General features: G+C 39.4%; 1 protein-coding gene across 1 annotated transcript in view; it reads left to right on the top strand.

The window, feature by feature from the left end:
• LOC105927924 (inactive ubiquitin carboxyl-terminal hydrolase 53) overlaps window positions 1-16,161 on the top strand; it is a 44,059-nt gene that overhangs the window by 15,778 nt on the left and 12,120 nt on the right. Inside the window, exons 3-12 of the mRNA XM_012864933.3 lie at window positions 124-216; window positions 1,626-1,760; window positions 4,221-4,331; window positions 5,224-5,306; window positions 5,437-5,521; window positions 6,626-6,772; window positions 7,918-8,067; window positions 11,262-11,433; window positions 12,443-12,589; window positions 13,715-13,861. Coding sequence (XP_012720387.2) covers window positions 124-216; window positions 1,626-1,760; window positions 4,221-4,331; window positions 5,224-5,306; window positions 5,437-5,521; window positions 6,626-6,772; window positions 7,918-8,067; window positions 11,262-11,433; window positions 12,443-12,589; window positions 13,715-13,861 — 1,270 coding nt within the window. The remainder of the gene's footprint in view (window positions 1-123; window positions 217-1,625; window positions 1,761-4,220; window positions 4,332-5,223; window positions 5,307-5,436; window positions 5,522-6,625; window positions 6,773-7,917; window positions 8,068-11,261; window positions 11,434-12,442; window positions 12,590-13,714; window positions 13,862-16,161) is intronic.

The raw sequence follows: 16,161 nt of genomic DNA, 5'->3' as shown, positions 1-16,161 counted from the left end.
GTTTATAATATAACTTAGTGGGGGGTTATTTTTGGACGCCGTTTGCTTGATTAGATCGTAGGAAATCCTCTGTATTTGAGATAGGAAGTTAAGTCTAACCAGCTTCTTGCTTCCTCTCTGTAGGTCCTGTGGCATCTGGACATCTTCAGACGCAGCTTGAGGCAGCTACCGGGGCATTTCTGTCTGGGAGACTCGTGCATTTTTTGTGCATTAAAGGTACAGCAACTTTCTAAGTGAGAGTGAGCTGAAGGAATATTCATGAAGCTTTATTTATGTATTTAGTTTTTTACTTCAAAAGTATACTTTGTAAAAGTATGCACACCCCTTCATTACATGCAACACAACCTCAATATGTTTTTTGGGGGATTTTTATGCAGTAGACCGAGACAGAGTGGTGCATCGTTTTGAAGTCGAGGAGATATCACATGGGTTTCAAATAAATATATATAAATATCAGCCCCCTGACTCCACAATCTTTCAGTCAAATCTGACCAGCTTCTCTGTCCCTGCTGAATAAAAGCTCTCCGACAGCATGAGGCAGCCACCATCATATCTCAGCACAGGGATGGGTGTGTTCTTGTCAAAATGAAAACATCGGAAAAGTGTGGCGTGCCTTTGCTTTCAGCCCCTCTGAGGGGAGATTTTGTATACCCACCTCCATTCCTCTTTGTAAAATCACTCAAACTCAGTCTGAGTGCATGTGTGATATAGAGGTGGGCAACTACGGCCTCAACAATCTGGCAAAGAATAATTATAATAAGTCACAAAGCACTAGCAAAATGTATTAATTTATCAAATTAGTATTTAACTCTAAATTGGAATGATAGTGACGTTGATGTTACAGTACATGCTCCCCCGGGGAAATAATATAGAGTCAAGAAAACAATGAAAATTTTGGGGCTTTACTGCAAATACAGGGAAACTTTATTACTGTGACACATTTAAAACGTTGACCAAATTCTAACACAATATCAGTATAAAATGACGTACATTAAACGTGCATACATCACATGAACACAAAAGGCATTATAATGCAACCTTTTATTAAGAATAGGAAAAAAAAATGCAATAAAACAAAAATGGTGGCGATCAGTCATGATGACATACCTCCCTATACGCTTCAGTTTTCACCTAAAGCAGTGAAATAATTGTTAAATCATGAAAATAGTCCAATGGTTTTGCTATTTTGCACATAAATCGGGTATAATACATTTTTCTAAGAATTCTTCATTTTGGCTTTGTTTGATTTAAAAAAAAAAATACACGCAGTGTATGTTTTGCAGACTTGAAGTTAAATTGAAATAATTTTACTGTGTATATAGTTTCATTTTTGGGGGTATTTTAGAGTAATTGAGGATAAATGCAATGAATACGATATTTTTTTTTTTTTTTTTTTTACTTGATTAGAAAACCAATTGATCTTCCCTCTTCACTGTTATATGCTACTTGCCATTAGCCAATCCCAAAATCCCATTAAAACACGTTGAAGGTGGTGATTTTAGTGCGACACGCTGTAATAAAAAGTTGAGTTCAGAATCCTTCTTCGAGGCTCCGTGTTTATATCCCTCCTGTAAACACAATGTGGCACTGCCCGTGTGCAAACCTCTCCTCTCCTCCTTCGCCAGGGCCTTTTCTCCCAGTTCCAGCAGAGTCGGGAGCGCGCCTTGCCTTCTGACAACCTGCGTCACGCCTTGGCAGAGACCTTTAAGGACGAGCAGCGCTTCCAGCTGGGCTTTATGGATGACGCCGCAGAGTGCTTTGTAAGTGTTTGTGTCTTCTGCTGCCACGCAGTTAGGGCAACTCATGGAAACAAACTGTTGGGGGAGGTCACCGAAAGAGCTTCTGTCCCCCCTATCCCCTCCCCTCTCAACTCCTTCCACAATAGCCCTGAATATCACCATGACAGGTTATATAAGCGTGCGGGCTGTGCTCGGACCGCCGCGTATTATTTCTGAGATAAAGGTTTTCTTTGGTCTGTCGGGATTAGTTCATGTTCTTCCCGGTGTTAATCGCTGGAAGCTCATCAGACGTCGGTATAAACGCCACAGTGGATTTAAATGGAGATTTTCATACAGGAAAACATGAATTTCTTGTTGTCATTTAGCGAGACACTGAGCCTCATGTTAGCCCTGATATGCTACGCAGTCATGTTAATACGGCGACATCTAAATACTTTAAGAGACGGGAGAAAACCTCGAAAACTGCAGCATTTGACTACAATTGACCATCATCCATCCACTCATGGATCTCTATATATCTTTACGTATTTGTCCATTTGCTTATTTATTTATTTACACATTGATCCATTAATTTACTTAATAAAAATATCAAACAAATATATTTTCCTATGTACTTCTAGGTTTCGTAACTATTTACCTGTTTAATTATTGACCGACTTATTTACAACTTATTTACATTTGTTAGGCTCCTTATTGAGTAACTTTTTATTTATGTACTTACTGACTTATTTATTTGCTTATATATTTATGCACATTATTTCCTTCCTTCAATACTTGCTTGTTCCCCCACCATTTTTTTTTATTGACTGGCCGATTAAATGTCTACTGACCTTTTTCTCAATTATTTTATTTACTATTTATTTACTAACCAACCTAATCTATTTACTTACTGGCTTACAAACATACATTGATATCTAGAACACATACTTACCATGTGGTTTATTTATTTATTTACTGGATAACTTAATAAAATATCCATCTAAAATATTGTTGATCAATATGTTACCTGTAAACCAGGAAAAACATGCATTTCACCATAGATCCTGTTTCTTGAAGCGATATGTGGCAGATACTTATTTCCTTATTTATTTACATATAAATTTACTAACTTATCTTCTTACTTATTTGTTTAAGTACATTTATTTATTCATTTAGCTGCTTGACTATATTTAATTTTCACCTAAAAATAAGTTATCCACTAATTTACTGGCTTGCTTGTGTACATATTATTTAATTATTTACTGATGTCAGTATGTATGTAAGGGCCTACTTATTTACTTTTGACCTCCATTAAGGGATTCATTTACATAATTACCCACTTATTTGCTTTCTAGGGTATTTACTAACCATATTATCCACTTCTTTTTTCTGGTTTTGGGTTGATTTTCATTCCAAGACTTCCTAAGCGGAAGTAAGGACATAAATCTGTGTTTTCTGAAAAAAAATTTTTTTGCTCTGTTTTCTTACCAAGGCATAATAATTGAATAACTACAACATTTCTGATGAAATTTAGAAGGGGCCTGCCACGTGCTGCGTACTGTCCCAACCATAAGAGTTATCCCTAAAACTCCTAAAACACACACATTTACTGACACACCATTATCATGTGGGGGACTGAGTGGATTATATGATTTTGCTGTCTCTGGAGCATTTCTGCAGCACAAAGCAGGGGCAAAAAGGGGTTAAAAATGGATATTTGACACCTCATAACTTGGAGATGCTTTATCCGACGTGGCCCAGATTTATTGTGGAGCTTAAATCCCATTTACAGCACAAAGTAGAAACATCTAGACAACTATTTTAGTATCAGCCATTATACGGCCAAAAAAACCGTCTTAAACCAACATTTCTCCGATTGTAAAGTTATTTTCTTGATTCACAACTATAGGGATTATGTTTCTTTTGTACTACAGACCTTTTTTGGGCCTTTGATGGTATCTTAGTACCAGGCTGGTTTTACTTGTGAGTTTGCACCCGTCTCCTCCTGTATCCCCACAGGCTCCCTAGCTTTTGTTCCTGGATTGAATTGCAATTTCTCTCTGTAGCAGCCCTGGGCGTTGTGACTGCTGCATTTTCATCATTGCGTTTGCACTTGCGTTCCATTGTGCTCTAGATGAACAGCTTGGTTTCGGGGCATTTTAAAGCTGTTTCTAAGGACGAAGAGACGTGTGCACGTTATGTTTGGGTTTTGGACGTTTCTTGTATTTATTTTGTTTCCTACCATGTCGTCACATAAGGAGGCACGTACTGAACCAGAGTCACATTAGCAAACTCGAGCACCGCTTGTACTGTTTACTGTCTTACCTAACAACCCCTTTATATCAATGCACTCTATAGTGCTCAGTAGAAACGAGAGGGATCTAAAACGCACCTGCTGTTTACAACAGGAACTTTAAAGCTTATATAGTTGAGGGCTGCCAAGTACACATAACAAGAGTCGTTTTCGGGTTGTATCTGATGCATGTCCTCGTCTTTTCACAGGAAAACATACTGGAGAGGATCCACCTGCACATCGTGCCTGAGGAGACGGATGCCTGCACATCCAGCTCTTGTATCACGCACCAGAAGTTTGCCATGACACTTTATGAGCAGGTCGGTACATTTTCCAACGGTATTTATCAGATTTTCATCCGGTTCGATTTTTACAGTTTCTGCAGAGCGTCGGTTCACAACAAATGCGATGCCGGTGCCGACTTTTGTTTGCATGTGACGGTGCAACAAACAAAGTTGCATCAGAGTGCTGCACCGCAAGAACAAAATTAGTAGTACAAACAGATCAAATGGGATATATAACCAAATCCATCAAATAAAATACAGTCATACAGACATAAAATAATACAAGGTAATTCAATCTTAAAAATATAGTCAATGTGTGGTTATTTTAGGACATGAAATAAATAATCCACCCTCAGTTTTATCTACGCGGCCTTCATGTTGATCTGTTGATGGGCTGAACCTTCTTTTAGTCGGGGTTGGGATGTAAAGTCCTGCGCACACATGCTTACACAGCGGTGCATGAGTCGGTGCCTGAGACAATGGGAATCCAATCTATCATGTTTTCACACTGGGTCGCCCCCGGTGGATTACAGAGTGTGTTTTGTTGTCGGGCTGCACGGTGCGGCAGCAGCAGCAGCAGCAGCAGCAGCAGTACCGGATGTGTCACAGATGGCGTGCACAGGCATCCCAGCTACACACATCACGTACACCAGCCTGCTCTGGGGCACAGATGGCCATCATTTACTCTGTTCCTGTCCTAAACAAGCAGTATCTCTACATCTGAATGATAAAACGCGTTTGATCTAAATCTCTTGACTTTTTGACCCCCAAAGCTGTGAATATTACCAAAACGTAACCACAATCGGCTGATCTGTATGCATCTTTAAGTGTTGTTGTTTTTTAATTTCCTTCCTGTTGTCAAGTGGTCATTGGCAGTGGTTATATAAGCTTTTGTCACCTTTTTGCTCTCCGGCTTTCTCCTCTCCAGTCCGTGTGTCGCAGCTGTGGGGCGTCATCGGACCCTCTGCCGTTTACAGAGCTGGTACATTATATTTCCATCACAGCGCTCTGGTAAGGGACAGAACAGAACATTTCAAGTGTACCTCTGGTACATCCTATTCACTGTAGGTCTCATTCTGTCTAATTCTTTTCTATCGTTTTCCTTCTCCACATTGTGCTGATGTGTTTTTTGCTTTCTTAGTCAACAGACTCATCAGCGCCGCGATGAGTCTTTTGGGGAATTGTTACAAGCGGCAAGTACGATTGGGGACCTTAGAAATTGTCCTGTAAGTAATTTTTATTTTATTAAGAAGGGATGTTTTAGTTAGTTGCTTATTGTTATCATTGTAATCAATGCTGTTGGGGTCAATTCCATCCACTTAATGTAGTGCCAATTCAAAACAAATATCCTCCCAAGGCACCTTACAGCACAAACTGGGCAAATTAATATTGATCCTATACAGGGTCTTTGTTTATCCAAATGCTGTTTTTGAAAAAGTCTTAAGTACGCCCAGATTTTCAATATAGACTCTTTAATTGTATTTAGTCTTAAATTTGTTCTTACATTTGTTCATTTATTTCCATTGTTTCTCTTTCTTCTTTTTTTTTTTTTTTGAACCAATGTGCTGGCTGTATTCATTTGCTCCACGATTTGTAGTTCTGAGGAATTCTGGCAAAACTACAAGCCCCAATAAACCCTGTTGACAAATAATTGTGCTCCTGACGCTGCCTTGCTGTATGTTTAGGCAATTAAAATCTGAATGTTCTCATGTTATTTCCTACCAGCTGCTGTGTCATTGGAAAGTGATTTTTTTTTTTTTTTTTTTTTTTTTTAACAAAGTCTGGGAGCAGTGAGTTCAGTTAGCGGTGTAGTTGGGTAACTAACCTAGGTGTATAAGTAGTTTAGTCATTTGTTGAAAACCATGTTGTGTGGAATGAGGTAAAAATATTGTTCTTTATTCAAACAGCTCTTAGAATTACATGGTAGTCTTCTCAAATAGTCATAAAATGAACTTTATTGATTATAGAAACCCTGTTTTGTTCACACTTTTTCCTTCCAGCCAACTTTCCATTAATATGGATACGGCAGGAACAGAATTTCTTCTAATGTTTTTATTAGGGTTTCGGATAAAATTATCAAAAATACCACAAAGTAATGATTGGAATCTTCAAACTTCATACTAAATATATCGAATTTGTGAATGGAGTTTCTGTACTACTTTTTTTTTTGATGGTATTTTAAATTATTATGGTGCACCTAAATATTCAACTACTTAATTCTGCAGGGGGATTATTTAACATTGCTCACAGTTTCTGAAATATTTTACACCTGCAGCTTTAATAAGAAAGTAAACATATTATTGTGTTTTTTTCTCTCTCCACTCTTTCAGAGCAACTGTGGTCAGAAGATCAGGATCAGACGGGTCCTCATGAACTGCCCAGAAATAGTTACCATCGGCTTTGTGTGGGACTCTGACCAGTCGGATCTCACAGAGGAAGTCGTTCGCTCGCTGGGCCCTCATCTCAGCCTCTCTGCGGTGAGCCGGCTTTATACTGTCGTTTACATGTAATTTAGTTTCCAGCTAAATTAAAATGGCTCTGTGGGGCCCACCAAAACATCGGACTTGATTAAAAGCGCTGTGAGGGCGCAACGTTTCATTTACACGAGTACTATATCTTTTGACTGCTCTGGGGTCGGTTTATTGTGGCTCAATCGGACATATGTTGGGAAATAAAGCGGGGATTGACTTCCCTGCAAGTCTGTGCCGTTGCATAAGAAGTGAACGCCCAATGCCCGGCGATCAAACAGCCGAGGCGGGCCTCGGGTCAGCTCGTCAGAAAAGCCCCTCCTCACATCTTTGTGTGTGAGAATTCCTGTGAAGTGAACATGAAGGCTGAACTTCTTCTTTTTTTTTTACTGGAAGAAAGAAAAATGTGTTTCAAGCCGGTTGATAGTCAAAACACTCAATCAGGAATAAGCCCAAATGTGGTGGTGTTTTTCCTGGTGTCTCCTGTTTGACATCAATATTAAACCACAAGCTACAATATGACATGGATTTACAAACTATTCCTCAGTCGCACTATATACAGTTCATCAGCTGACTGCGTGGATGAACTTTACAAGCGCGAATCAATCAGCAGAGTTCAGATCAGGACACGGTCCACACATTGCACACCAGCATTCAGGCCTTTCTTTTTTTTTTTTTTTTTTGACAGCTCCCTCTCCAGCTGTTTCAAAGCCAAACCACCGGAGAGAAAAAAAAACAAAACTGTCTGACCCACCCTCACATTAATCCGCCACAAAAGCGTTTATTCATTTGGGAACCGGCCATGTGACTTTAATGGGTGTTAAAGCGAGTCCTACGCCTTCTTGATTTGCTTTGTAACCCCTATTTTTTTTTTTTTTTTTTTAGTGCAAGAGAGGAAACAGAGAACGAACTGTTCAGGAAACATGTTCAAGAGAAACTATTCACCCACACTGTCCTTGTAGTGTTTGTGCAACATGTGCAGACAATAACACAGTTGTTTTGAGTAAGAAACGTGGGGAACATTGTAGCACAGATGTGAAGGTCTGCTATTGTCAAATTAAAGCTAGGAAGCAACGACTGGTTTGTTTTTTCTTCCTGCCTGCTTCGGCATAAGTCATCTGCATATAAATATTTTATTTCTGTGTTTGCCGCAGCTCTTCTACAGGGTAACGGATGAGCATGCCAAAAAGGAAAAGCTGGTGCTTGTGGGGATGATCTGCTACTCCAGCCAGCACTACTGTGCCTTCTCCTATCACACCAAATCCTCCAAATGGGTTTTCTTCGATGATGCAACAGTGAAAGAGGTGAGGAGGAAACTCACTGACCTGTTGGACACACGGGTTATTTATTTACAGAAAAATTAGCATCCAGTTTATGGTGAGCTTTGGTCAAAATGCTTCAAGGTTTACTGGAATAGAAGTGCATAAGCTCTATGACAGATGGTACGTACCACAATTATGTGAATCACCGTTTTTTTTTTTTTTTTTTTTTATAAAATCATATTTTATTATTCAAAATGGGATAGTGCAAAATTAAACACAGTTAAAACCCGTAAACGTGCGAGATATAAGGCTACTTATCCATCCGCACCCCCAGGCAGGTGGGTAGGGGAAAGAAAAGTTCAAATCGGTGATACAGGTGTGTCAAACTCCTTTAACTTTTAGATGTGATCTCGGGTCTAAAACCCATGAATCAAAAAGCTAAATTGTCTCCCCAGTATGTAATCAAGTTCTGTAGAGTCCTACTAATGACATAATTATTTTATTCAGGGGTGTTGAATCAGATAGGGCTCTAAAAGTTGCAGGGCGCCGTGGCTCAAAGACTAGCATTTGACACATGTGCAATACACTGACAGAGAAAGAGTGATAACTTTGCCTGCAAGATGAGTTCTTGTGGTGTTTATGCGTTCACAAACACACAATAATCCATCTTGTACCGCTCCAACTGTTTGTGACCAAACCAAAAACACTTCGGGCCAATCACATTGCAGTATTGTGGTTTAAGGCGGTACATACTGCTGTGAAGAAAGCTAAAGCTGCTGAGCCCACAGCCGAACCAAAGCAAGCATGGCAGCACAGGAGGATGCACGCTTAGCTGCTGCTATCACATCTGTTTTGTAAGTTTTCATCCGTTTCCTTCTTTGATAGAAGAACAGCGAGACATGCCTTGACTAGCTTACCTTGCTGTGGTTTCTCAAGACGCCTGCTACTTCCATTTTAATTTGATACGGTGATCGGCTAAAACCAACCAACAGTAGGCAGGCACTAGGCGTCTCTTCGGCCAATTAGCCCAGAGAGTTCTGCTGAATGTCCCTCATTTCCCCAGGTGGATTCAATGGGAGAGGTCCCAGATTAATAATGTGCAGAACGGGAGTGCTACACATTGTCAACCTGGCTGGCCAGGTTTGAAGAGTTAAAAACTCAGGCCAAACAAAGGATCTAAGGAATACAAAATAATGAAGTATACATAATGGATGTTGCTTCAGGTTAGTTTTAAGATGAACCTTACACATTTTGTATGAAAAGGACTCCCTTAAAGCTGATGAGCACTTAAAGGAAGTGGTACAAGTCCATGCAAAACTTTACATATGAAAAAGCACATTCAAAATCAATAAAACCCTAAAATCTCCATAAATTCAGTTTCTCAATATTACAGGTGAGATTTGATGGTTTTCTTGAGTAGCCTTGTGTTGGTTTAAGAACTGATCCATTTATGAATGACTAAAGGGTGAGGAAAAAAAAATCATAGTATGAAGTGCATTAACCGTGAATACGGTCCTGTTTGTTTAAAGTTTTGAAGATTAAATCTAACAGTTTTGATAACTTTCTCATCACGATCTTCAAAAAGATAACATGTAGTCTGGAACAACAACGACACAGAAAGTTAAAGTCAAATATGATATCAAGATTTTCATCCTCTAAAAATACATTTAGCTTCATAAAACTTCCTGATTGCTAAAGCTGATGTAAGAACATGCTTTATGGACATTTCCTCCATGTATAAAAGTCACTGTGTCGTCTGCATATATTTCATTGTGAACTTTTGTACAGAAATCTGGTAAATCATTAATATAAACAAAGTTTAAACAAATTAATTAAATGAAAGAAGCCTTTTGGGACCTGTATAGGGCAGTCAAGGAAGAATCATACCTTTTTTTTTTTTTTTATAAAAAAGCAGTTCATAAAAATATATTTAAACTATAATAGTGCTCAAGTTGCATATTTAGGCTTGCTAAGATTCCCACAGAAATTACATGAATTGAAAGCAGGTTCTTAGTAAGTCACGTATCCTTTCCAGTAAATTGTAATGTAATATTTATTTGTGGTTATTACGGATTAGATACAGAAACATAAAAAAATACAGTGGGGAAATCTGGTCGGTATCAAAATCTGGATGATTCTGATCTTACTAAAGTATCAAACAGCTTTTACACAGATGTACAGTTTACATCATGTCTTATGAGTTGGCGAACTCTGGCCTATTCTAAAAGCAGCAGCACAGAGCAGCTCCTTAACTCCTTTTTATGACAGCATTTTAGAGTATTAATGTCTGTGTAGGCTTTTAACGGATGCCTTTACTTGTTTAATAGTAGGAGTCACGCAGAATGATGAATTGTTCAAATGTACTCATATGCTATATATGTTGTGAGAAGATGCCTTTTCCCCCCAGATTTATTTATTTTTTTCCCCCATTAATCCATTTTTCTGAAGCGAATATGTGAGTATGTGAACAGTATGTCTGCTGTCACACATCCTGCATACTATTTTCTCGGGGACTGCGGTGCAGCGGCCGCCTGGCTCTGTGTCAATCCATCACCAGCTTGTGCTGCGTGTGCAAACCCTCCCGGGCGAGATGGTGGAGCTGTGGTGCTTCAGCTCCTGCCAAGTACCTGGATCGAAGCTCGCCAGCGTTCCTGGGAGTCCTCAGACAGTTGTCACAGGACGACTGCGGCACTGTAGCCTCTCCATGGCTTGTTCAGTCTTATTGAAAGCTTTTTTTTTTTTAGAAACCTTGCTGCAAAATAAGAGGTTAGAAGCTGTAATCCGATCGGGAATTTTTATTGTTTCCTCATACTGGCCAAAAATAACAGGTGTGGAATATTTACAAAGGAAAACCACCTCTGGTGGTGGGATTTTTTTTTAAACTGGCTCGTAAACAGAATTTTAGCTCTCAAGTCAAATCAAATCATATTTTATCCTAAAATCTAATTGCAAGTATAAGACTTTTGGCTGCCAACATTGCGTTACCTTTTCTTAATACTTTTGTAAAAAGTTACTGTGTTTCTGAACTCCACTGGAACATGATTGCCTAATTTTGGACAATAATAAAATATTTCACAGGAAAGACTAACTTTTAAAACCCCATTTGTTCAGTAAAGCTACTCATACAAAGATCCACTTAAACCAAAATCATGGGTTGCAGGTATTTCTAAGAATTCCTCCTTCGGGAAAAGCATCCTTTAACAACATTTTCTCTTTTTCTCTTTTTCCTGCTGTAGATTGGCTCCCGGTGGAAAGATGTGGTCAGCAAGTGTATTAAAGGTCACTTTCAGCCTCTGCTCCTCTTTTACTCCGACCCCGATGGGAGTGCCATCCAAACAGAAGATGCCTCAAGACTCAACAGCAGCCACTCGCACGGCCACAAGACCTCCGTCAACGGAGAAGTGCCAGGTATAACGTGCTCCCCCCGCTGTTTCCTTCCCTTGTCCTTTCTTTGTGTTTATGAGGCATCATTAAAACGCCAGCATTTATTGGAATGAGAATCCCGGTAAAGATGATAATAATGATATTTGAGAGATCAATAACATAACGAGTAACAGTCTAAGGTGGCAACGTGTTGTTTTGCTTTTGTTTTTGTTTTTTACTGAGGTAAATGTTCTATTTTTAGATTTTAGTTGAATAATCATTTAGTGAGTTTATATTTTGTTCTGTATTATGTTTTTTCAGTTTGTACTTGGGTTTAGGAATTAAAAATCATATATTATATCTTCTGAACATTTGTTTTAGTAAAGGAAGCTCTTACTTGGTTGAGAAGTCCTAGATGAACAGCAAACAGAATGCCGTTAGACCATTATCAGTGTCTACCCATCGTTCCCTCCATCACTTTGTCCAATTGTGCATCCTTTCCATTTTTTGACCTTTTTCCACCCATGTCAATCCATTCTTTCTCCCTCCCTCTGCCCCTGCGTGTTAGCGTCTGGATTTTCCTGGTACCACAAAAAAAAACCAACCGCTATACAAATACATATATAAGTATATACAAATACTTTACGAAAAGGCAGAGAAGTTAAGTTTGGTAACATGTTTAAAAAGTGGCACACATTTAGGCCAGATTTCAAATTCGTATTGGTCACTTTTGTAGTCAGGCAGTAGTGATGGACATATATTATCTGCTGGGATTATTTATCCCTGGATTTGTGCTGTTTGGGAGTTTTTTTTTTATTTTTATCCCCTTTAAAGATCCTCCTCCAACGCTCTGTGCTGGCTATGCCCCAGCTCCTAGCTGTGGCAGCTGCTCAGTGTCCATCAGAGCTGTCAGTACTACACGATGAACACTGACGATACTGTCATTGCAATTCTCATTCGTAGTCCAAGGTTCAAGTCTCTATTTTTACTCATGAACAAAGTTGTGCTGTGAGGAATACGCTTTAAAATGTCTCCATCACTTTCTTTTCTGCAGCCGTTGAGTCTCCAGTTCCAGCACCCAAGAAGCTGGAGTTGACCAAAGAGAACCTGAAGGCCGTGCTGGACCACGAGCCTCACAAAAAGAAGACCTCCTCGACTCTCAGCAGGGGCAGCGGACAGACCAACGTTGGCCGGGGACAAGGTAAAGGAATAAACTATCGCGTGATCCAAAATACAGGCAGAATAACTGAGACGACAAGTTAAAAAGCTGAGGACAAGAAAGAAATTCACTAAGCGTTTGAAACGTTTTTAGGGGGCAAACTAGAAGTGTGAACTAGATGAGTCACACTGTTTGATTTCTGTCCCTTTTCAGCTCATTAAACGCCTGCCTCGCTGATAAATATTTTTGTCCTCGGATTCTGGCAGCATGCAGAGATCTGGCATGGCAACCGGGGGTAGTGATAATTAAAAGTCTTTGCTGTAAAACTAAATGTGACCATGCTACTAATGCAGAAGGGATTGGGGGCTCCTGTTGAGGAGAAGGGTCATGAAGAGAGTCACCAGTTTGGCATACATGTGGCTTATTATTGTTGTTATTATTATAGAAGTTCAGGCAGAAGAAATGGAACAAACAAATTCAAATTGTTGCTTGAGAAAATGTGTCAAAAACAATTTCAGAGGATGAGGAACTAAGGAAAATAGGGAAGAAATAAAGAAAAAAAATGTATAAAGACATTAAATTGTAACACAAAAAACATGAGTAGTGAACACAGAAATTAGTATATGGTAAAAAGTTAAATTATTTGTTACAAAACATAGCAGGCACAGTCAAAAGACAGGAATAGAAAACAGTTACAATTGTTAAATAATACTGTATACAAGTCATATTAATGAAATAACATGGAAATAAAAGAAAAATACATTAATAAATACAATATAAATACATATTAACAATAAAGTCTAACAATAAAAGGCACAGCCAGAAAAAAAAAAAAATCAGCATCAACTGTGCCCTGTGCAAGGCAGCTTCTGTGTGTCGAGCCTTTAGGCTTCTGGGGACTTAAAAAGTCGAAAAGTGACAAACAACAGCAAGTAGCGACAGAGGATCCTACACGTAAGCTGATACCGAGAGATTTCAGCACTGGTGGAATATTCCAACAGCTCCTACAAAGGGATCTCCTGGGGTTTTTCTCATCTTTGTTTTCAACGTGCACAAAATAAGTCGGGTGTTTAGAGTCCCGCTTTCTCAATGAAGGTAAAAAAAAAAAAAAAAAAAAAAATGGCAGAAACGTAACTATTTTTGTTGCTGATTCTGTTTGTTTGTCAGTGAAACGTGAGACCAGCGATCCCAAGGCGCACCTCAGGGAAATTTCCAGAGAAGTTGCCCATAGAGCGGGCCAGTCAAGAGGAATGCATCCAGCCAGGAGAGATGCCGACAGGGGTGGCCAGCGGAGGCCGGACCCGCGCCGTAGAGGTGGGTTTTCTTTATCGCCTAGTATGCGGGGGTCTGCAGAAGACCCTGCATGAGAAAGCTGAGGCATAGTGGGACAGAGAGCTGTCCCTTTCCCCCCCCCTCCTCGAGCCCTTATGTAACCTTCCGTTTTGGAGCAATGTGTCAGAAAGGGGATTAGTGCCGCTGACGTCTGTTTGAGCCAGCGTTGATCCTCCTCGCTCTCATTCTCAAACTCTCTGTTTTGCTTTCTGGTGTTTACATCAATACGGACAATTTCTACCCAAAACAGGAAAAGCCTGAACCCAACAGAGGGAGAGCATCCCTTATATGTAAAACATTCAAGCCATTTAAGCCTAGGTTTTGCTAAGGTGCTTCATTTTTGTATTTATTTATGCATTTATTTATTTTTTCTGTGCTACATATCAACTGCTGTGGTGTCAGTCAGCAGGAACACAAAACAAAGGATGTTTTGTGAAGGCTCAGCTGAAGGTGACATAAGAGTAGAGATGCACTGATCTGAAATTTTATGACTGCTTCCGATTGTCATTTTTGCAAACCTCTGGCCTGCAGATACAGAATAACATTATTTCAAATTTGAGACTTTCTTTCTACCTTGTTGATAGAGTGAACATTCTTTACAAAATGCTTATTGGAAAAATTTAAGTATTTTCTGTAAACCCGGGCCATAACTGAGAGTTGTTTCTGTCGATTACTGGAAACCTACTATAACAGGGAAATCTTCCAGGTTATGCAACTGAGCTGATTGTGCAGTTAAATGGGTCAAAAACAGATATTTACAGCTGTAAAGATTGAAGTGCTCCACATCATGTTATTCATTTTTCTTTCTACAAGATCCATCTAAATTAAATAAATGCTGCATCTAACAAAATATTTGCGAGGGTAAAGATCTGATTTACTGTTAGATTGTTGAAGCATTCATTCATTTATTGTAGCTATAATCTGTGCAGGAGCCTTAACCACAAGCGACATCACACTCTGTTGTACAGAGAGAGCAGTCAAGGTTACACAGCTCTGCAGAAAAACAGGATTTCACAAATATTTCAAAAGGAAAACAATGTGATTACAGTGTTGAAGTTTTTAAACCAGCTTTAGAGTGTTGTAATTGTGTTTAGCTTGATTAGCGCTGTTAGCACGGTTAGCATTGCTAAACGTGTGTTCCCTGTACAGTACAGTAAGTAGCTTCACACCACCACAAAGAGATAACCAAAAAGACTATCTTCTTTCCTAATCCAGCATAATTCGTGACAGACATGATTGGACTCTTGAAATGAATGAAATGGAGCAGCCTTCCTGTTATCTGCAGACATTTCTGTTTAAGTTGCAACCTGAGTTCCTTTTAATAGAATCCAATAACGTTTATTGTTGCTGATCTCACTTCTGTGATGTTTTTAGGGACCTGCTAATGAGTAGGTATGGTGCATTCACTGATTGGGGGCGGGGCAGGGGGGTGTCAGATTTTGAATGCACGTGTTGAAAACAATCCTTATCTCTGTACTGCTGATAACCTGGAGCTGGGAGCAGAAACTCTTCAACACTTGCATATAAGGAAAACAATATGTCGAGAGCCTAGGCTTAAATGATTCAACTCTGGCTCGCTGTCAGCAGAAGCAAGTGACTCAGTCTCCTGCGGGCTTATTTCCTAGGACTGCCAGTTTTATTAAGTGCTAAATTCAATCTTTGTGCTCTGAAACACAAAGTTGGAGTAGATTGATTTTTCTCTTAGCCACTTAGACAGTTAGGCCAATAGAACGCATGTAGACTGCTGTCAGCTTTAGGAGGAAAAATCCTTAAAGATATAAAGAGCTTTTCATTTGAACTTACATAGTCAGAAAATAGCTGCTGTTAACTCTTACGTTTCAAAGTAGCCGTTATTGTGTTCGAGGTAAAGCAGCACACCCAAACGGGCATATATTTATGCAAAAGAATATCCCTGCATTAACGTTTCTAAATGAACTTTTTCCTCCACTCGTTTAGTTCATCTTGACAAAAATTTATGCCATCTTTGCTTCTGCAAACACAAACAGCAGCGACTGTTTTGTCCTCATTGTCTGCTTTTATTGTATTCATTTTCTGCTCAGCCTCCTGTGGTTTTTTTCCAGCTCCTTTTTCATCTTTGCGTTAAAGACGGGGTGTGGGTCACTTTTCTACTGGGGCCGAGTTATTTGCTTTTAACATTTTGTCATGTTACAAGCACAAGCTTTTTTGGGACTTTATTGAAATAAGCTTCATCTCCCCATAAACTGTAACCTGCTTCATTGTCCCTGCTGCAAAAAAAGGCCTCCCCACACCATGATTCTGCC

Source organism: Fundulus heteroclitus, chromosome 14 (assembly GCF_011125445.2).
Source record: "Fundulus heteroclitus isolate FHET01 chromosome 14, MU-UCD_Fhet_4.1, whole genome shotgun sequence".
NCBI lineage: Eukaryota > Metazoa > Chordata > Actinopteri > Cyprinodontiformes > Fundulidae > Fundulus > Fundulus heteroclitus.
This window is presented reverse-complemented; position numbering and strand designations above follow the sequence as displayed.